This window comes from Lissotriton helveticus, chromosome 2_1, assembly GCF_964261635.1.
Source record: "Lissotriton helveticus chromosome 2_1, aLisHel1.1, whole genome shotgun sequence".
NCBI lineage: Eukaryota > Metazoa > Chordata > Amphibia > Caudata > Salamandridae > Lissotriton > Lissotriton helveticus.
The window spans coordinates 1,505,527,891-1,505,549,573 of record NC_136059.1 but is presented as its reverse complement, the minus strand read 5'-3'; the positions used below and the strand labels follow the sequence as shown (position 1 = coordinate 1,505,549,573).

At 43.4% G+C, this 21,683-nt stretch overlaps 1 protein-coding gene across 1 annotated transcript in view; it reads left to right on the top strand.

Annotated features, from left to right (window-relative positions):
• Positions 1–21,683, top strand: part of SDAD1 (SDA1 domain containing 1) — a 202,501-nt gene that overhangs the window by 52,133 nt on the left and 128,685 nt on the right. Inside the window, exons 5-7 of the mRNA XM_078676393.1 lie at positions 2,263–2,334; positions 2,422–2,522; positions 4,295–4,352. Of these exons, the coding sequence (XP_078532519.1) occupies positions 2,263–2,334; positions 2,422–2,522; positions 4,295–4,352 (231 nt within the window). The remainder of the gene's footprint in view (positions 1–2,262; positions 2,335–2,421; positions 2,523–4,294; positions 4,353–21,683) is intronic.

Sequence of the window (21,683 nt, the reverse complement as noted above, 5' to 3'; positions counted from 1 at the left end):
TTGACCCGAATTGTGCGAGGGTATTTTGAATTTGGAGGCAGATGCTCGGGTACCCGGTGCGTTCTTGTAATTGTGAGATCACTGGGATGTTCCGGGAGGACATATTTTTTAATGAAGGTGCAGTGTTTGCTGTCCCTCCCGTCCTTCCTTGGACCCCAACATTGCGCAGATTAGTGCTCCTCGAGTGATTTTCCAACTTCTCCAACTTGTATTCAATCAAGGACTTCTGTTTCTGGAAGGCGGCCGTCCTTTCCTGTAGGCAAACTACTTGATCTCCTAGCTGAGAGATCCTTCCTTCTGCCTCTCTTAGTCTCTCCAGGATCTAGGCCAAAGTCTCCTCAGTTTTCGTAAGACTTGCATGTACAGCGGCAATCTCGAGGGTTTGTGAGGCTTTTAATTCCCTATTAACTCCAGTATGAGATTTAGCATAGTCTTTGCGACCCATTGCTTCGTAGAAGGAAAGCTGCTCTAGAATGTCTCATTATTTGAAAGAAGTGGATCATGTTGCACCTTGTTACATCCTGCCCTTCCTTCTCAGGGACAGGAAACCCCAGGGCTATAACTGGCTCAGTAGGGGATGTCGAGGTTTGAAATACCATTGGTTTGCCCGGAGTGTGGGGGGGAGGGGGGAGCTGGTGAATGTGACTCTTGCCAGTGCGACTGTGGAGGCTGTGCAGACTGCGGGAGCTGCACCTTCTTGGACTGATCAATCACCGGGGCCACACTCGCCCCTGGACATAATTTCGTCTTCATAAAAACGGGTATTCCATAACTTATTTGGCTTTCAGGAGAGCAGTCTCTGGTTCCGAACTAAATACTCTTGATTCTTGCATTGAGTTCTAAGTGGGCGTCACTCATATGGATTCTGTGCTGCTATTGTTCTGCCCAGAGGCTATAGAGCTTGTTTCCCAACCCCTCTCTGAGGGGTGCTGGTCCTCACTATTGCTTGCACCTTTGTTACAGAAAGTATAATTCTTACGAGCCGAAGCGGTGCAAATAGCTCCTGCTGTGGCGTGGCCCACTTTTTTTGTTGAGTTGGGGCGGATATCTCAAAATGTGTTGTTGCAGAGCCAGAGGTCTTAGGATGACTTTGCATTTTCTAATACTCCCAAATCAAAAAAAGCCTCTTGGATCCCTTAATTTAGCCCTTCTGGCAAATCCACTCCTGTAAATATCTCAAATATCCCCAAAACAAGACAAAAAGGCATTATTTTGGCCTTCCCAGAGACCCTCTACTGGGTAGCGCTGCAATCCTGCCAAAAAATTAAGCATAGCACGCGCACTTACCCCCGGTGGGAAACCTGGACACCATCACAAGTGGAGATCCCCTCTGCCTCTAGATGTGGACACCGCTGATATCCAAAGAAGTGCCAGGGAGAAAGCAGGCCTCGCTCAAAGCTGTAATTCCAGCAACTCTCAAATAGCACCAAACTTCTCGCTCCTCGCAGCCCTCCAGAACTGCCTAGGAGCCACGCCTGCAGGGAGGGTATCCCATTTAACCCTGCCGCAGTTTGTCGCAATACAATGCATATGACAGGACTACCAATAAAGTCTGCAAAGGCTATAGGCCTTCATTAAGTCTTGCTGCTTTGCTATCGTTTGACAGATGCATGAGTGAGTACTTTCCTTAGCGATATATCATATTATTTAGTAAAAATAGTGTACACAGATATTGAAATATCAGTGTCTATCCTGAGTCTGTATTTCTTCTTTGATCAGCTGTAATTTCCAGTAGAATTTTTTTTTTTTTTTTTAAAGAAAATGCTTAAGAGGTAGCTAAATGGAGCTGAACAACAAAACTAACCCTCTTGGAAACTTTCTGCTCTTACTAAGATTATGTTCTTCCTCAAAAAAGAGATTTGAACAATGAATAATTGTAGGATTATTTAAATTGGAATTGTGTGTCTTCCGTTCTGACTGTGACAACATCCATTATTGGAATTCGCAGGGACCTGGAAACAGTCACAGGTTATCCTATGCTATTTGAGTGTGACTTTCTGAACATGTATAGAATTAACGAGATTTTACATTGTATAAGTAGGTCAAGTGTGAATTCAACTAACACATATTTGTATTGTTTGATTAATTTAATGTCTCGAGCCTTCATAATTAATTAGATATATTTAGTTAAGATCTTTATAGAAAGCAAATAAGAACGTCTGTTGCGATTTGTTTCAACAGACCTGAAGAATACATATAAAACAAAAAGTATTACCTTTTCTTCGTGAGTAATGTTTAACTCCATTACCTGTCTCTTTTCAGACCTTGTATACACATATTGTATCTGATATCAAGAACATAAATGCTAAACACAAGAACAACAAGGTCAACACAGTAAGTGCTCTGTATTGGGATTGAGATTGAAAACACCATGCTGTTCCTTTGATTTTTGGCAACATGTCCTTCTTTTTCTTTGGTTAGGCTCTGCAAAACTTCATGTACACCATGCTAAGGGACAGCAATGCCACTGCAGCCAAGATATCGCTGGATGTGATGATTGAGCTGTACAAACGAAACATTTGGTGAGAGCAATTATTCGTAAAACAAAACCTCAAATTGGTACTGAATATAAAACATTGGCTGTTTACCTAGTTTGTAGTAACATTTACAATTTCTTCCTTCTTGTTCACCCATACACATTTTCATACTCATACATTCTCTCTTTTAATTTCCTTCTCTGTGTATTTTGGATACAATTTTTATTATCTGTATTTTTGCTAAAGGGCTATTCTCATATTGTTTTTGCCCCCTCACCTTACACAAACACACACACACACACACACACACACACACACACACAACAGATGTCGTATGCTGTATGCGTGCATGCTGCTTCTAAGTTCTCAGGGTTTCTGCTCAGTTTACTTACATGCCACTCTTTAATCTATTAACGATGGAGCAGGGAAGTGCAGTGGTGACACTGCCCCACCTGCTACCATTGTACTCTTTTTATCTACCTGTTTCTTGTACTTCATGCGGTCAATCAAGACAGGTAGATCTATGAACAATTCATGTATTGATCTCAACTGGAAGTCTCAGGAATACCATTGAGCTCAACTGGAAGTCTCAGAAATCATGAACGCTTGACAGGCAATTTTGACCTTTTATATTCCAAGTTCAGCCATACTACAATCTAAAAGTGTTTTTTCAGTCCACATACCTTGACTTAGTCATGTATCCTTTTGCAAAGTTTTAGTGTAGGTATCGAGATGCGTGTTTCAAGACACCATCCTCGTGTATTGGATTTTTTGACATAGCAAGAAATCTGAATCGGTTTCCCAGCGTCCATTTACCTCCCCCCAAGTCCACTAAAAATTATTGAATTTTATGTCATTTGCAATACATCCCAAAAACATTTATTTGACACTGGGGGCTTGCCCAGAATTCATGATTATTATTCATAAATGTGTGATATATTCATAGTAACACCCCCTTTGTCTGGTACTCATGTAAATGTAATTGTTGGTCTTTATCTCTTCTTCTTTATTGCTCACAGTGCTATTCCAGTATTCTAAATAAGCTTTTGGGGACACCCCATAGCAAATTCATGAAAATGACCTCATTTACTCCTTCACAGAAAATCTTCAAGATGACGCCAGACCTTCTTGAATGTACAATTAATATTTCCAATTGACTACACCACCCTCATCTCCCTTCACATACTTGTTACACACCTACATGTTGCTTCCCACCAGAGCCCGTTCATGGCTCTCTATATGAGATCTGACCTCTCTCTCCCCCAACTTAGTATGTTTCCATTTTCAACAATATTATTCCCAGGCCTTTTCGTCATTGTTACTCCGTTCTATTTCTCTCTTACTGCATGATTTATGTCCTAGCATCATCTGCTTGGTTCCACACATACATCCGCTGTAATGAACTCACTATAAATATGTATAACGTGGGTTATGTAACTACAAGAACCTTCTTTTAATAACATGCACTGCTTTTTAAATCAAGCGTGTTCTATGCTCTTAAAAAATCAAAGACATCTTTCAACAAAAAAGCTTCTTGAGAGTGTGTGGCCCTTTATAAACCTTATAAAAAATTATAGAATGTCAGTTTTGTGTAGATTAGGTAGCACTCCTCCGTCTGTTATTCCCCCACCCAACTTAAATACGTTTGTATTCAAAGACGTGGGCATGCTTTAATAATTTCAGACACTATGGTGGTGTAGCAGGCCTATACTTGTACAAGATATTTTTACAAAACACGCTTAAACATTGTTTAGATTTTTAATATGCTGTATATTTTATGGTGTAGTGTGACATAACTTTTTAATGTTTTGCTACAGGAATGATGCCAAAACTGTGAATGTTATTACAACTGCATGCTTCTCAAAAGTTACAAAGGTAAGATATGTTTACAGAAACTGCAAAGAGGTTGCCTTTGCGGAACAGTCATAGGGGTGACTTATAAAAATAACATAAATGTCTGTGCATTCATGGGCTAGTGTGTCCTAATTTAGTCACTGGGATAGTTCTATGACTAATGAAGAAGCACAAGAAAGGAAAGCAGACTCTGTTGTGATGCTATTCATATTCAGCACTTTTATACAAGGGCCTCTTGCAATGTTCCCTCAAATTTTTAGGTCGAGGTAGTATCCGGTCTGCCGAAGGCAGAACCGGAAGTACCGAGATTTAATGTTGCTTAGTGTGGACTATTTGTCCCGCCTCTGTTTTTGCCTCTCTCCCATTGGCTGGCTTCCTAAACGGAGGCCAGCCATTGGAGGAGAGAGCTGTCCCTCCGAATAGGCTCTGTCTTTTTCGGATTTGGGGGCGTACATTTTGCTGTTCTTTCGCCAGTGACGTCACCCGTCACTCAGAACAACAAAACACACGCCCCCGAATGCGAAAATTACCACACTTTCTCCGAGGCATTTCTGCTTTGCCTCGGAGAAAGACGGTGGTGGTTTCCAGAGCCGCTCTGCTCGTCCCTCCGCCCGCAGCTCTCCTCCGTCCCGAAACGTGTATAATGTCTGCTGATGGAGACGTAAACAAGCATGGCTGCCTTAACTGTGGTAGTGCTTTAGATGGTTCGGGGGAGTTAAACGCTCGCTGCTGTTGGAGACGTAAACAAACATGGCTGCGTTATCGGTGCCAGCCTGCTCTCAAAGGAACAGAGCCGCAGTGTGAGCCACAGCTGCTGCTATTACCAAGGTATGGAGAGCGGGTGGTCGGTGAAACTGGCCACAATATGCTCCATCACATTCTGTCCCCACTTCTCAGCCTGCAGCACCGTCACGGTGGGTAGAAGGGGCACGCCCTCTGCTATTACGCATTCGAGGACAAACACGTTTTATTATTTTTAGCCCTCACCAGAAATCTCGGCTGGTGCTGAAAAGGGACGTGAAAGCCACCTTGCTATCTGGAAAGCAGATTTCATCATGACCTTTCACGTGGCCGCCATGGTGAAAACATAATTTCACCACCTTAAATTACGGAGAGGTATTTTGCCATTCTGCCAAGGGAGAACCGAGTGGCAGTGCCAAGGGGCGTGGCTCCTCGCTCACACATCCGAGTGCCCCAACGAAAGCTCTTGTCCGTCCCTTCTCTCAGACCCTCTCAGGCCCACTGTGCCCTCTGCACTCTTTGAGGAACGGGTCTGTGCCCTCACACTTCGTGCCCTGCGGCCTGGCCTATCCTCGCCACCCCGCAGGCCGATGGTCAGTGCAGCTGTGGCACTAGTCCCCTCAGCCCCAGCTCTCTGTCGGTGCAAACACCAGGGTTTGGTCCATTGTCACAATTACAATCTTTGTTGTGAAAAAAAGAGTTCCTTGGTGGAATGTGGGGCTTTAACCCTAGAACCTGGAACCTCGGAGCTAGGGAACCGCGTTCGAGTCTCGGCAGGGACGCTCAACATCATTTAATCTCCCCGTGCCTAACATAAAATGAGGCGTCCCTTTGTAACGTAACTGCTTCTCGTGTAAAGCGCTCTGATACCTCCAGGTCTAGTTAGCGCTATATAAAACTCCACCCCAAAAAAACCCTCAGGAGACGGACCCGAAACACGGCGAATGTGACCGGAACCACGAAAAACTCTTAATGTATGTGCCAAATGCTTGCTGGTTTCCCTACAGCTCCCCCTCCTTACATCCCGCTCCCACCCCCCGAGGGGTGGTCCCACTAGATGGTGCACAAGAGAGTCGTGCTCACGTTTTCCATCCACCAGGGATCACGTGTATGGGCAACTCGTGCACATGTCTGAGCTCAAATATAGCGCCAAGACGTGGTTTCTGAGGCGAGGCTATGCCCTGCCTAACTTGTTCCTTTGCTTGGAATACACGCTGTAACCCGACTGGCACAGCGCCTCGAATCATTTCTTTTCGCAGGGTGCGCTTTAGAAGGCCTCTTCTCTTAAAATAGTATAGCCAGGCTTGAAATAGATTTGCCAGGGCTCACCCACCAGCCTGCAGCGCCCGCCCCCCCCCCCCGTCCTTGTGTGTCCAAAGCTCAGCCTTGGAAAGCTGTGAATCATGATGTCTGCTGTGAAGGGAGGGGGTGACGAGGGTGGCACGGGTTCGGAGAGGCTGAGCTGGGAGCGTGGTCACCAGGTGGGAGGGTCGGGTAACTTCAACCTTACATATGTGCACCCAGCGTCTCCTGCCTAGGGGGCCTGCCAGTGACGGTGGCGCATAGAAACGAACATATTTTATAGAGGCGCCCTAGCGTTTCCTCTGCTTCAGTGAAAGGGAAAAATGCAGCCCCCCCATATTTGTTTTCAAAATCTCCCTCTCTGCTAGTTAAAATGTTGGCATGTGCGGTGGCACTGCCCCTCCCCCGCAGAGCTGCTCCAAGCTGCCAGGTTACTCAAAACCGTAAACTGCAGGTCCGTCCCTCACACCTCTTCATCCCGCACACTGCTTCTAAGCGCTGTGTCCCATGACGCAATAACGGCGCCTCAGAGGTCCCCACACTCCATAGAAAGACTTCTCACTCAGGCTCAAAAGCAAAGACACCCTTTCAACCTCAGACCCCACGCAGTGCAGCTACCTATATACAGCGCCTGGATACACCCGTGGTGATGAGAGAGCTACTCAGATACTGACTGATTGATTCGTTGATTGATAGATAGATGTTGCAATACACTACATTAAAATATACGTTGCTGCTGTTACTGTTTCGATGGGCCGGATACAGCAAACATTTCTGAAATCGAGTTAGCCATACTGACAAGTCCCAATGTTTAATCAATGTAAATGACAATGCCATTTATTTATGATTTAAAGAAAAAAAAAGAAATGTCATGAGCAATGCCAATAGCTCTACCTTTAATGATGCCGAGACCATTGCATTGTAAATGCTTGTTTTTCTCTGTGTACGGCAGTGGAGGGTCTCTGTGCGCTGCAACCATGGCTGTGTGCGCCAGAAACCAGACCGCGCGTGTGTGCAGCGCCAAATATCACTCCAAACTTTTGATTGCAGAGATGAATCTCTAATGGGGAGAAGTCAATTACTCCCTTCAGTGCATCAGATAGTGTGAAGCAATAACTACCCAATGCTGTTTAGCCAGCGACTTTTTTAATTGCAGTCATGCATTCTGGGAATATTCAGATCTATTTTCACTCAATAATTCGTAGCGTCCGGTTTTCAGTTTGGCAATAACAATCAAACCAGTCTACCTACATTTTCCCCTTTGGGTACCCTTATATTTGGATCTTGAATTGTCTGAATATCGGCTGTCCTATTCCTGGATTGTAGTTTCTGTGTGCGTACAGGGCGTGTACTTTCAGGTTAATCTGGGCGCCTCAATAATTCATGTTGGCTCACAAGAATAGAAGTTTAAAAACACTGCATGTAAATTTTTACCAGCACGCCATAGTTGCCAAGTGACCTGGTGTAGGTGACATCTTCAACCAGGTCTGGCTTTTTTAGCACCTTTCAATGTGGGATTTGCAGTTTGGTTACTCGATAATGTAATTATGAGCTTAAAAACCTGCAGCATTGAAAGCACTGATGGCTGAAGGTTTCCCGGGTGATCTGGGGGCATTAGGCAGCTGCGAATATTCTGTAAGATAAATATAATTTATGGTTTACTAGCACGTGTAACACTCAGCCAATTCAGCTTAATAAGGTAAACATTTACACCCAAATGTGGAAGATGTGGTGAAAAATCACTCAAACGCAAATCACATGTGGAAAGAAATCAGTAGGTTTTCCTGCAGCCCCGCCCCCTCGACCCTGACTACAGCTGGGCACACACCAGGCACAGAAACGATACAATAGAGGGAGGTAGTGCTGGGGCTCCGACATCATTTTATTTGCTGAAGTGTAGACGTGTTTCTGTGGTGCGAGATAAGTTCCGCGCGTAAACAGCGCGGCCAGGTCGGCATTTCCACCCTTACCAGAGCACACTGGTCGGGTCTTTTAAAAAAAAAAAAAAAATATATATATATATATATATATATATATATATATATATATATATATATATATATATATATATATATATATATATATATATATATATATATATATATATATATATATATATATATATATATATATATATATATATATATATATATATATATATATATATATATATATATATATATATATATATATATATATATATATATATATATATATATATATATATATATATATATATATATATATATATATATATATATATATATATATATATATATATATATATATATATATATATATATATATATATATATATATATATATATATATATATATATATATATATATATATATATATATATATATATATATATATATATATATATATATATATATATATATATATTCTCCAAAGAGCTATCAATGATAGCATAAGTCAGCACTCAAACAAAGGATATATTTCCCAAATTTTCCTTTTATTGTTCAAAAAGGCAGCATTCCTCGCATAGTACCAACGCGTTTCGCAACATACTGTTGCTTGATCACGGTAAGGATACAATGTTGCAGTTCTTTCTTATATTTTACAAAAAAAAAAAAAACGGCCTGAGACCCATCAGTATGATCTCACTTCCTGTCCAACAACAGGAAGTAGCTTGGGAGTTGTAGTTTTTACATAAAAAAAAACGAGTGTTTGTAGTTCTGCCATTGGGGTCACTACAGTCTCTTATCTCTCTATGGATGTGTCAACATAATCAATCAAGTAATACATTTCTGTAAAATTCATAAAAAAAATTTTGGGATGACGCTTATTGTATCATAACATTTGTCAAGAATTTTTTTTTTTTTTTTTCTTCTTCTCATTAAGGTGGGTGTCGAGTGTTCGCCCTCTGGTGGGCACAATTATTTTACCATCTATTCTCCATTCAAAACTCTCTAGTGAGTATCTCTGTCATACTTGTACATCTATTGAGGCCCTCTAGTGGGCTGATGGTCCTCACCTTGACACCCACTCAACTCTGCGTTTAGTTATTTAATTCCCGTTAAGGTTGTTTAAGCACCCCAACATACATCCATCTACATTCCTGTAAAGTAACCCTTCTCATATCATTATTATTCCATACTGTTCATAGGGTACTGTGTTATCCCCCAATGTTTCTCATTATTCCCACTCCTTTATATACAGTTTCTCAACATCTCTATTGCATTCTGTCTCTCCTTCCAAAGAAAGACATATATAGAACATATAAAGAAATTCAGCTGTTAGTCCACATATCTCAGAACAGTAGTAAGTCCAATTGATTATAAATGTACGTAAAGTTCCTCACTCAAATTTAAACCCCAAGGGCTCATCGTTCGGAAGTTTAGAATTTGTCTTGATTCCCTGCATCGTAATTGTTTTTCTTGGTCTCCGCCCCTTTCGTGTGGCAATACAAATTCCAGTGCATAAGTTTTTAGGAGTTTCCAGTCGCTGTTGTGCATCAGTTCCATATGTTTTGCAACAGCATTGTTTTTGTCTTTGTTTGCTGTCGCTCTGATGTGCTCAAGGATTCGTAGTTTGAATTGTTTCTTCGTGCTTCCAATATATTTTAGTGCACACGGGCATTCGATTACATATACCACATGTGTGGTTGTACAGTCTATCAATTGGTTGATCTTCCACAATTTTTTATTTGGTAACATTACTTCTTTTTTGTTAGTAGCAATTTGACAGACCCTACATCGTTGGCATTTGATGAATCCTTTCGTATTCATCCATTGGATTCCCTTCTTCTTTTTTGTTCTGTCCTGCTTTGTAGTCGGCACCGGTGACAAGAGCGCCATTGGACTACGAGTTTGGAGCCTAATCTGTGGATATATATATATATATATATATATATATATATATATTACCTACTGGCGGTCGCCAGTAGGTATATATAGTTAGGATTTTTTCTCTATGGGTTTTTTGAAAATTCTATGTCTAATAACTTTGGCGTTTGTGGACGGAATTGGCTGAAATTTTCAGGAAAATGGCACATTTTGTTTCTGAGCAGCCCCTGAAAATTTTGGGGGGGTTCGTCAAGGGGGGGCCGAGAAAAAAGGGGGGTCCCAAAACGCGTTTTTCCCATGTTAATTTCCATAGGGTGGTTGGCCTCACTTTTAGCCCGAACGGCTGAATGGATTTGCACGAAACTTGGCAAAATTGTAGGGACTGGTAGCCCGATGTGCCTTTTGTAGGTCTCAATATATGTGCTGCAGTGGATTTTGAGAAATTAACGTTTAAAAAAAGATATATATCTGTAACAGCGGACTGGGCAGCGGCCCAGGACGCGGACTTTTCGCGCAACGGAGCTTTGTGAAGCGAAGCTGATTGGTTCTCCGGCGTCTGTCAACATTCCAAACAGTCCGTAGCGGCCGCCATCTTGTCTCTCGGTAGGATCGAGAGACAAGAGGAGGTCAAAACAAAGGGGGAAATAACTATAAGGGGGCATAGTAGATCCTCGCTGACCCCCTAGGTTTGATGTGGAGGTTTTAAAAGGGCCCCGCGGGGCAAAAAAAAATAATAATAATAATAATCGAACGGCTGAATGGATTTGCACGAAACTTGGCAAAATTGTAGGGACTGGTAGCCCGATGTGCCTTTTGTAGGTCTCAATATATGTGCTGCAGTGGATTTTGAGAAATTAACGTTTAAAAAAAGATATATATCTGTAACAGCGGACTGGGCAGCGGCCCAGGACGCGGACTTTTCGCGCAACGGAGCTTTGTGAAGCGAAGCTGATTGGTTCTCCGGCGTCTGTCAACATTCCAAACAGTCCGTAGCGGCCGCCATCTTGTCTCTCGGTAGGATCGAGAGACAAGAGGAGGTCAAAACAAAGGGGGAAATAACTATAAGGGGGCATAGTAGATCCTCGCTGACCCCCTAGGTTTGATGTGGAGGTTTTAAAAGGGCCCCGCGGGGCAAAAAAAAATAATAATAATAATAATCGAACGGCTGAATGGATTTGCACGAAACTTGGCAAAATATTAGGGACTGGTAGCCCGATGTGCCTTTGCTAGGTCTCAATATATGTGCTCCAGTGGATTTTGAGAAATTAACGTTCAAAAAAAGATATATATCTGTAACAGCGCTCCGCTTCGCGTAACGGAGGTTTGCGAAGCTGATTGGTCATTCTGTCACTGGGCTATAGTTGGGCTACATCTGGCTGATATTTGGGCTACATTTGTTTTTTTGTGTGTCTGGCGGCCATCTTTGGGCTACATTGGGCTACATTGGGCTTCATTGGGCTACATTCGGCTAATTAGCAAATAGCTCATCGCAAACTAGGAATGGTAAAGAATCGCTATTTATTCCTTAAAGTTCGCTATTTAGGAAATGCAAAAAACTTTGATGATACATATGGCGGTTCATCTCTAACAAGATAAGAAGCATAGGGATACATTTATGATGACTGGCGCATCACCAGGGATGTGTTAGTCATTCTGTGCCGCTGTTCCGTCACCTATGGTGTGCTGCATTTACAATGCGGCGCATCATGGGGCAAAAACAGCACAGATGCGTGATGTATCTGTGCCGTAAAGGTGGCGCATTGCTGGAGTTGTATCGCAAGTGTGATGAAGCTCCAGCAAGGGTCGGGGGTGCCCCTGTCGCAGGGTTTCTGTTCTCACACAGAACTGTGGGCAGAGGATTGGAACCTCGGCGAATGCATTGCTGGAGTTGTATCGCAAGTGTGATGAAGCTCCAGCAAGGGTCGGGGGTGCCCCTGTCGCAGGGTTTCTGTTCTCACACAGAACTGTGGACAGAGGATTGGAACCTCGGCGAATTAGGGTGTCCCAAAACTCACGTTAGTAATCAAAAACTCCTTAGCAAGCTAGGTACAGTGTCACATTGGATATAACAAACTCTCAATGTTTAGACAATCCAGAATATGAACTTATAGTACCTCAGGATACGTGGAACTCATGAACAGTCGGTCGTTATAGATTTCTTAGAAACCAGAACATGGAGTTAAGAAGAACAGATGTGTATTTGAAATGTTTATTTACTAATGCCGTCTTCTCAGGCGTAGTACCTTAGATAATAAAAGTACACATATTATCAGTAGCAAAATTACCAGCATAGTTACTAGTACATAAAAAGCGAATGGTGACAGTATGTTAACATGCTGTAAATGAATAAGAGTTAGCAACACTTATAAGCAGCCGCGGGCCGTGGAGGGAGTTACGGTGGGGCAGGGAGGCGGGGAGGGGGAGGGGCAAGGTAGAGAGGGCTCCACCCTGCTTCTCCCCCTCCCCGCCTCCCTGCCCCATCGTAACTCCCTCCACGGCCCGCGGCTGCTTATATCTCACCCTCCCTAATACACATATTATATTATTTGCTAAGAAGGTCTCTTTGTGTTGGTTTAGGGCGTGCCCATACTTTAGTGTCTTAGATTTGAAGGAATCACATCAGCATACACCAGCTCTCTCTTCATGTGAACCGCATCAACTGTTGTGTATGTGTGTTCGGCAAAGCAATATAAAACCCGCCTCATGCCCAGAATTGGCAGAAGTTGCACTTATGTTATGAGTATGAAGTCGTGGAGATCAGACCTCATAACAATTCTGTATCGTGTTGTTCTTGAAACTTTAGCACTCGCTGTACAGATATAGTTTAACAAGTAAAGCAGATAGTAGACCAATAACATATTATTCTCATGTAAACCACGATGAACTACTAGGTGGAAAGCTAAAGCAACAACTAAGTGTCTTGTGCAGAAGTTGCAAAAAAGGAAAAATGGCGTTTAAACCGGTAATGAGCCCATGCTAACTTAACACGGTGTAAAGATATCCAGGACCTAGATGACACCTCCCCATGATCCGGAAACGAACTGAATAAGATAATAGAAGTGCCATCTCATGAGAGCAGATTGCAAGTTTATATGTGGACGGTCCGCAAGGTAAAGCATTAAAAACTAGGAAAATTTAATGCTAAAGAAAAATAAAACAGCCAAGTACTTTATCGAGTCTTAAGCCAATAGGCAAGGTAAATAATAAAAACTTGACAAATAAGTCAATGAATTGTCAATGAAATGCTAGTACTTAGCATATCAAACATGAAAAAGGTCTATGACATAACTGTGTATGCAAAATAAGCTGCAACAGCCTCCAATAGGAAGTCACCGTCTTCATCCGAAAACAGTTCAGCCATCCAATTTAAAAGCGGAAAAGAACATACGTGCTCTCCCAGCACCGGATCCTCTATCACCATCAGAGGACAGCTCGGTGGGTTTTCAAGAAGCTCTGTTCCAAGAAAGACTGTGCTGCCGCCAGTAAATTCCAGGGACCAAGTAGTCCATGCATCAATGCCACAGCCATAATCCTTTCGCCAGGACAAACCAACTCGTGAGTAATGATAGGAGTCATCAGCTGATTAAAGTCGACGTCAGGAGAAACCGGTCCGCAGAGACACAAATCAATGGCCCAATCGAAATCACAGGTCAGGCAGTGAAATACAGGCTGGACACAGGTGAAGTAGGAGAATCGAAAAGATAATCCATATGCCGTGCTTAATATCGCCAACGGCATTGTGCCATAATATTCTAGCATGCGATTGCGGAACAGTGTCAGCAGCTGCAGGGTGTGAGGTTGCATAGGAGGGACATCCATATTTAAAAATGTAAAAAAGCACAAGAGCGTCCGCTGGTAATGCAAGTAAAAATGCCAATCCACGAACCAGAGTGGAGAAAATGGAATGAAAGGAAGCAGGGATGACTCCAAAGATTTTCTCAAATGAAGTCACGAGACCACTGGTAACAACTTTAAAAAAGTGCGCCAGGGACTTTGTGGAGGATGCGTTAAAGATAGTCGGAAACATGTTGCTGAAATTGAAAGGCAAATCTTAATTGAAAAGGGTGTGCACCTCTGTACGGGTGTTCGCTATGTGAAGTACGAAAGTTTCACGGGCCGAACTCAAGGCCACCTCTCTCTGAGACAAAAGAGCTCTTATTCTTGCCATGCCGTTGAAACGTGTCCCAAGGTTGGTATTTGTTTCTATTTTAGCGAGGTCAAAAAGAGATCCCATTAGTGGCCTACTGATTTTACTCGATTCCTTTTCTTTTTTTTTTTACACGATTTTTCGTTATCTGCAAAGACTAAACAGAGTATTGCGACTCTGTGTTTGTTTGTAAATAGAGAATGAACCAAAGAGAACTAATTCTAAAACAGTAAATACTTGGATAACAATCAATCAAATGGAGAGAGAAGCAGGCACGACGGATTACAACGGGGGCAAAGGCCTGCGTTAACTACCTTTCACTATCTGCAAAGAGAGAGTACTCCTAATAGAAATGAGGGGGGGGGCACCATTCAAAGCAGATCAGTGTGCATAAACACGAAAATGTTTTCACTTACCACGTACGTCTTTTTTGTTTAAAAGCCATGTAAACAAACATACACATTCTATTAAAGCTCTAAAATAGCAAACAAATAATCTCACAGTATTATATCAAACATCCAGTCAGAGTCTTATTCATTGAGTTAATTAAAGAAGCAGAGCCGCAAACACTCCAGACATCCTTCAAAACAGCACTTAAATGTGCAGTCTCAGTGGGTGTAAGGGTTTACAATGATTCGATGAGTGATGGATTAACCTATCGGGCTCAACAGGAAAGGTTAAGAGAGTGACCAGGAAACTATGGGAGGACTAACATTCAGAGGTTTGAAAATCAATTATTTTGACAGAACAGAAGGTGGCGCGTCCATCTTTGGCTCTTCCTGCCTCATACGGCATTGCTGGCTGAAAATAGGCGTGATACCCATACATGTGGAATCGTTCCCTCAACCATATTTCCTGACAGCATATGATCTCAAAAGAGTTGACAAAAGTGACCCAGTCAGTATTCGAAATATTTAAGCAGGCTCCCATAATATCACATTACAAAGGCGGTAGGCCTTTGAAGCTTCCCTCTCGAGCACTGTGCCCATCTTGGGGGAGGAGGTGTGACACCTTAACCCAGGATGTGCACTGTTTCTGGTCCCAGGAGTCCAGAAACATGTCTGGTGGTGGGAGGCTGCCTACAGCCAGCCTGTGGCCACACCAAAGTTGGTAAGCTTTCAGGGGCACCTCTAAGGTGCCCTCTGAGCACATGGTTCAATAAAGCCCACACTGGCATCAGTGTGGGTTTATTGAGAGGATTAGTTTTGTACCAAACAATCCTGGTTTCAGAGAAACCATCATAATGCTAGGCAACTCGAGTTGTTGAGTTTCCAGCCTATGTACTCCGTATGGCTTCCCTTGCACTTACAATATCTAAGAATGAACTTAAATATTGTAGGGGCATATTTGCTCATTCAGATATGCGAACACCTGTGGTATAGTACACCTCGCTTTAGAGATGGAAGGCCTGCTAGAGGGGAGACTTACCTATACCTTAGTCTGTGCAAGTTTGCAGGGCACACAGGCAGTGTGCCATGTCGACTTTGCCAGTTTGTCTACACCAGGCCATGCATGCTGCAGTGGCAGTCTGCAGGTCATAGGTTAGGCGTCCCTAGGGGACCCTCTTCAGTCCCAATGCCCTATCTACCCAGTTACCATTTACAGGGGACTTACACGGGGCCTGAAAGGCCATTTGTGGAATCGTTCTGGGGAAGAAGCACTGGCACAAGGGACCTGGTTGGCAGGTACCCTGTGCACTACAATTGAAACCACATTAAATACCAGGCAACAAGTGGGGGCTAACTATGTCACAAAGAGACACTTTCTCACGTACTGCATCTGGTGAGGAAGGCCAGGTCTCATCTTCGCTCCCCAGAATACACAAACATGAGGAATATACTTCATGTAAGGGCTTATAAAAAGGTTAAACATCACAAAAATTAGCAGATGCTTATAAACCAGTTAAAATGGGTTTCCAGTTACCCCTTTCTTTCTGAAAAGACTTCTTCTGACCCAGCTCCTCCCCTTCAAGGAGTCATAGTCAATGACAGACCCACTGCTAACGGGTGTCTCAACGTCGACTACAGCTTCGCGCATGGGCACGACAATAACATCGACAATTGCAGTCTCATCCTCGTCGTTGAAGACCGCAAACACATTGCCTTTGCCGACGAAGCTGCTGACGACTGTGTTCTCATCGATGAGTGCTTTACGGTTGAAACCAAAAATGCCTGCGGTCCAGACCATTGGGGCAACCAAACACACAAGAGCCCCTTCACTGATGATACCATCAATGGCCTCGTCGACAGTGCAGGAAACTCATTTTTGATTAATTACTCAGGGGGGCATTCCTGTGACCATCTAACTGCACCAGACCTCCACAAGTAAGGCATCAATGCTTCCACCTAAGCATGTGCTGGAAGTAGAGGATTCAGAAGATAATGATGGCCAGCGTATAGTTCCACGCAGCTGTATGTAAAGTGCCAGGAGTATGATGAGGATGGTCAAAGTAAAGACTCGTCCTCTTACTATGAAGGGGATTTCTGTTTTCAAACTAGACGGGATAGAAGTCTTGTCATTATGAATCTTTTCAAGAGAATTATCCTTAAGAGGAGGCATTTGAGGAAAACTTCACTATACAGAAGATACCATCAGAGTGGCAGTCACATTAATGAGAGATCTTCATCACACGCTTAACAATTATTATAAAATATTCAGTGAAGCAAATGCTCCTACAATAACTAATCCACAGACTACCTTGGCACTTGATGATACTCCTGGTGTTTCCAGGGTGCAGCAAATGCAGGAAAATAAACCAGCAAGCTATCAGCCTCGCTCAGATATTTGTGCTGCCTCAGATCACGATTCATGATGATTATGTTGAAAGTGATGGTGAGGACCAACCTGAAGAAAGCGAGATCCCTCAGAATCAATCGGTCTTGGGCAAGAATAGGATGATTATGTAGCCCCCCGTTCCCCATACTCAGCATATCACCCACACCACCACCTATTCATTAACCTCCAGAGAATATTGGAGGATTTCTTGAGCTTTTAGAGAGAGCATCAAAACGCTTTTTTCCGCCAATAATGGTCAAACAGATTGTTTTTTTGTTTTTTATATGCCTTCAAAAACTCCGCCAGAAAATCAGTCAAATCAATTTCCATAGTCAATCAAATTTGGGAAGAAGGTCTGAAATTGATGAAAACTCCAGCTTTGGTGGCAGCTGTCATTCCTCGACAGAAAATCTTCTTCATGTCTAATTGGACATCCTCGTCCAGACTCGGTGGTGATGCAGGCGGCCCAGAGGCGATCTAGACAATCTTCAACTCCCTATTCAGGTCCACTGGAGAAGAAGGAACACATTCGGACAATGTGGGGAAGATGTTCTCCGCAATGGAAGCCATGGCTATAAGTGCATCCAGTACGCTGGCCATTTTGTGGAGGTATGACAGACCTATGTGCTCGGATATGGCAACTTTTCTTGAGTTCTTACCCGAGGATTAACAGAAAGGGTCTATGGAAATATTGCAGGAAGAGGAGAGGGAGTCATCTGAGATTATTGATACTGCTTTGGATGTAGCTTCTAACGCCTTTAAACAAATGGCTGAAGCGGCGGTGTTACACCGACACGGTTGGCTGGAAGCTACCTCTTTACACCCAGAAGTTCAGGCCAAGATTGTGGGCATGCCTTTTAATGAGGAAAATCCATATGGCAAGCATGTGGATGCCTATCTGCAGTTCATTAAGGCTGAAACGGACACTACACTTTCGCTAGGTTTGTTACAGCAAAGCTGTTTTCAACGCTTTCGAAGCAATAGAGGAAAAGGTCAGTTCGCCTCTAGAGGTTTGTACCAGTCATACAGGTATCAACATTACCGTAAAATCCTGTTGGGGTTTCAGCAACAGTATGTCCCGCAGCAACGATATAGAGCACCAACAGCTGCATCTTATACTAGACAAACAACTCAGGCATCATTCACCTCTGCAAACACATTCCATCGCAGGCTTTACCATTATAACGACCGATGGAAGAATATCTCTTCGGTACTGGATATCATTCGTCCATGTCCCACCCTGGAATTTTTTTAAAAGCCTCCCAGGAACCCTCCACGAAAGAGGTCCAATCAACATCTAGCTCTCTTAAAACAAGAGATCTCACTTCTTATTCGCAAAGGGGCTCTAGAAGTAGTTCTATATATCCATTGAAATAAGGGATTCTATTAAAATGTCTTCCTCATAAAGAAGTCCGGGAAATAGAGGCAAGTCATGGATTGAAGATTTTTGAACAACTTCATGAAGGAACAACCATTCAGGATGCTTTTTGCTCCAAGAGATTCTACAGCCCCTAAACGTTGGAGATTTTACGTCTAGATCTTCCTGATGCCTATTTTTCACATCCCCATTCATGTGATACACAGAAAGTATTTAAGGTTTGAGGTGGCAGAGTGCCATTATCCATTCCAAGAGAAATGCCTACTTTAGGAAAATCAAGCGCTCAAAATCAGACTTCTTTAGCCTCCAGCTGGACCAAGCAAAGAACCGACCAAGAAAACTGTTCGATCTAGTCAAATCTCAAACCAAGATGCAACCCACACAATCAAACAGCGCAACAAGCGATATTCCACACTGTGAAGACTTTTCTGCATTCTTTAAGTTAAAGACCGACAACATAAGAAGTGATCTCCTCATTGATGCAAGCCGATACTCCAGCCCCATCAGCATGACTAACACTCACCCTAAAAACAACGCATCATGGACGTCATTCGACACCTACACTGAAGAAGCAATTCACAAACTGCTCGGCACATTGAAGCCCTCTAATCACTTCACTGACCCCCTGCCTGCTAATGCTGTGAAAGACTTCACCCCCTTGCTCCTCCCACTCTGGACCAAAATCATTAACAGCTCCCTTCAACAAGGCATCATCCCAGATTCCCTCAAGGTGGGGCAAGTCACACCTATACTCAAGAAACCGACAGCTGACCAGGCTGACCTGAACAACTATCGCCCTATCACCAATATCCCCACCTTGGCCAAGCTTCTGGAAAAATGTGTACAACTCCAACTGACAAAACATATTGATCAGTTTGACCTCCTCAACCCTCATCAATCAGGCTTCCGAGCGAAACACAGCACGGAAACGGCTATGACTCACATAATTGATGACGCCCTCCAAATCCTTGATCGCAACGATTCCTGCCTCCTCATCCTTCTTGACCTCTCCTCAGCTTTCGATACTGTCAAACATGAGAACCTTCTGGAGCTGCTAAATACCAGGATGGGTCTATCCGGGACTGTTCTCAAATGGTTCACTTCCTTCCTACATAACCGGTCTCAGAAGTTCAAGATCAACAACGTGCTGTCTTCACCGGTGCCGGTAACTTTAGGCGTCCCACAAGGCTCCTCCCTATCCCCCACATTGTTCAACCTCGTCATGGAACCACTCACCACCTTGCTTCAAGCATCTAATGTACACTTCCATATGTACGCCGATGACACTCAACTTTACCTCAAGCTACAATCCCCGGAAGACATCAAGCTTCTGAACTCCACACTCAGAAACACCCAATCATGGCTGGCCGATAATCACCTCAAATTAAATGCTCTGAAAACTGAGTTCCTTCTGATCTCACCTCCCATGAAAATTGCCATCACCCAAACCTGGCTCAATCAGCTAACTGCGCTCAATGTCCAACCCACCATTGTGGAATCTGCGAAATCCTTAGGCATTACACTTGATGCCAAGCTCAACATGCAGCAGCACATTAGCAAAGCCACTAAAGGAGCTAACTTCCAAGTCAACACTTTGAGGAAACTTAAACCCTGCCTCCCAGCTAAGGACTTCCAAACTGCTGTACAGGCCCTAGTCATCCCTCGCATAGACTATGGAATTGTGACCCTTAGCGGACTCCCCCTTTCAACAACCGCTCCCCTAAGAGCCTCCTTGAACGCTGCCGCGAGACTCATCACTGGTTCAAGGAAACATTCGCATATATCCCCTGATTTAAAATCCCTGAACTGGCTGCCCTTTGAGGCCAGAATACAGCTGAAAATAGCCGTTATGACACACTCGGCCGTACACCACAAGTCACCCAGCTACCTCACCCAAAAGCTGACTATATCCGGAGGCTCGAGATCCAATAGAAGTACAAAAAATCTACTCCTGAAACCTCGTAGATTCCGGAAGGAAAAAACATACAAACGCTCCTTCTCAGGAATGGCGCCCAGGATCTGGAATGGACTCCCTACTGAAACTAGGCATATCTCCTCCACGGCGCTTTTTAAGAAAGAGGTAAAAGCCATCCTTATGGCCAAGTTCACCTGAACTCTTCTGCTGTTGGAACAGAGACTTCTGCATCGTTGCCGTAGTACTGGTTACCTGCCTGTCTATTGTATTATATTTGTATATGACTGATATCTTATTATGCTATTTCACCTACTACCGACTACTATTTTGTTCCTAATAGTTTGTTCCAACTACCTTCCTGTTGCCCCTACCACTGGTTCCTGCTAGCTTTAAGAAAGAGGTAATAGCCATCCGTATGGCCTAACTTCACCTGATCTCTATTATTGCTGGATCTAAGACTCTGCACCGCTTCTTGTTTTATTAGTTACTTGATCGTTTTCTGGTTTCTCATATATGTACTTGACTGTTATCCTATTCTACTATGCTAGCATATTGTACCCAATATTGTTTTAATCACCCTCCTGGTTGCCCCAACCCTGGTCTCTGTAAAGCGCTCTGATATCTGCAAAGATCTTGTTCGCGCTATATAAAACTTTGAATAAATAAATAAATTTAAAGTTCTCCTATTCGGAATTCTATCTGCTCCCATACAACTGTGATCTTCTGCCCTCCTTCTACCTAGGGTGCCTCGGTTCTTCCGCCACAAGCTGGGTGGATGTTCTCTGGCTGTGAAGACTGCCCAGGCTTGGAATGCCCTCCCATTTCTACTACGCAATACTCGGGACCGTTAGCCTTCAAGAAACTATTAAAAACTCACCTGTTCCCGTAGATGCTGGTTGTGCAGTTTAGAGACTCTTCTTGGTTCCACGCTGGGACACTCCTTGGAGTAGCTATTGCGCACTATAAAAGCACTTAACAATAACAAGATGGCTTCCCTGAACATATGAGTGTTTAGTACGGGACTACTCCTCACAATAGACCCACATTGGTGCCGGTGTGGGATTTATTGTAACATGTATTCAGAGGTGCCCCCTGAAATCCTACCAACCCTTGTGTGGGCACTGACTGGCTTTAGGTAGCCTTCCACACACAGACATGTTTTATGACCCCTCGGTGGACAGCCTCTGCTCTCTGGAAAAAGGAACAATGCACATCCTGGGCAGAGGTCTTACACTTCCTCCCGCAGGAGAGGCCAGTGCTCTAAGGGGAAGCTTCAAAGGCATG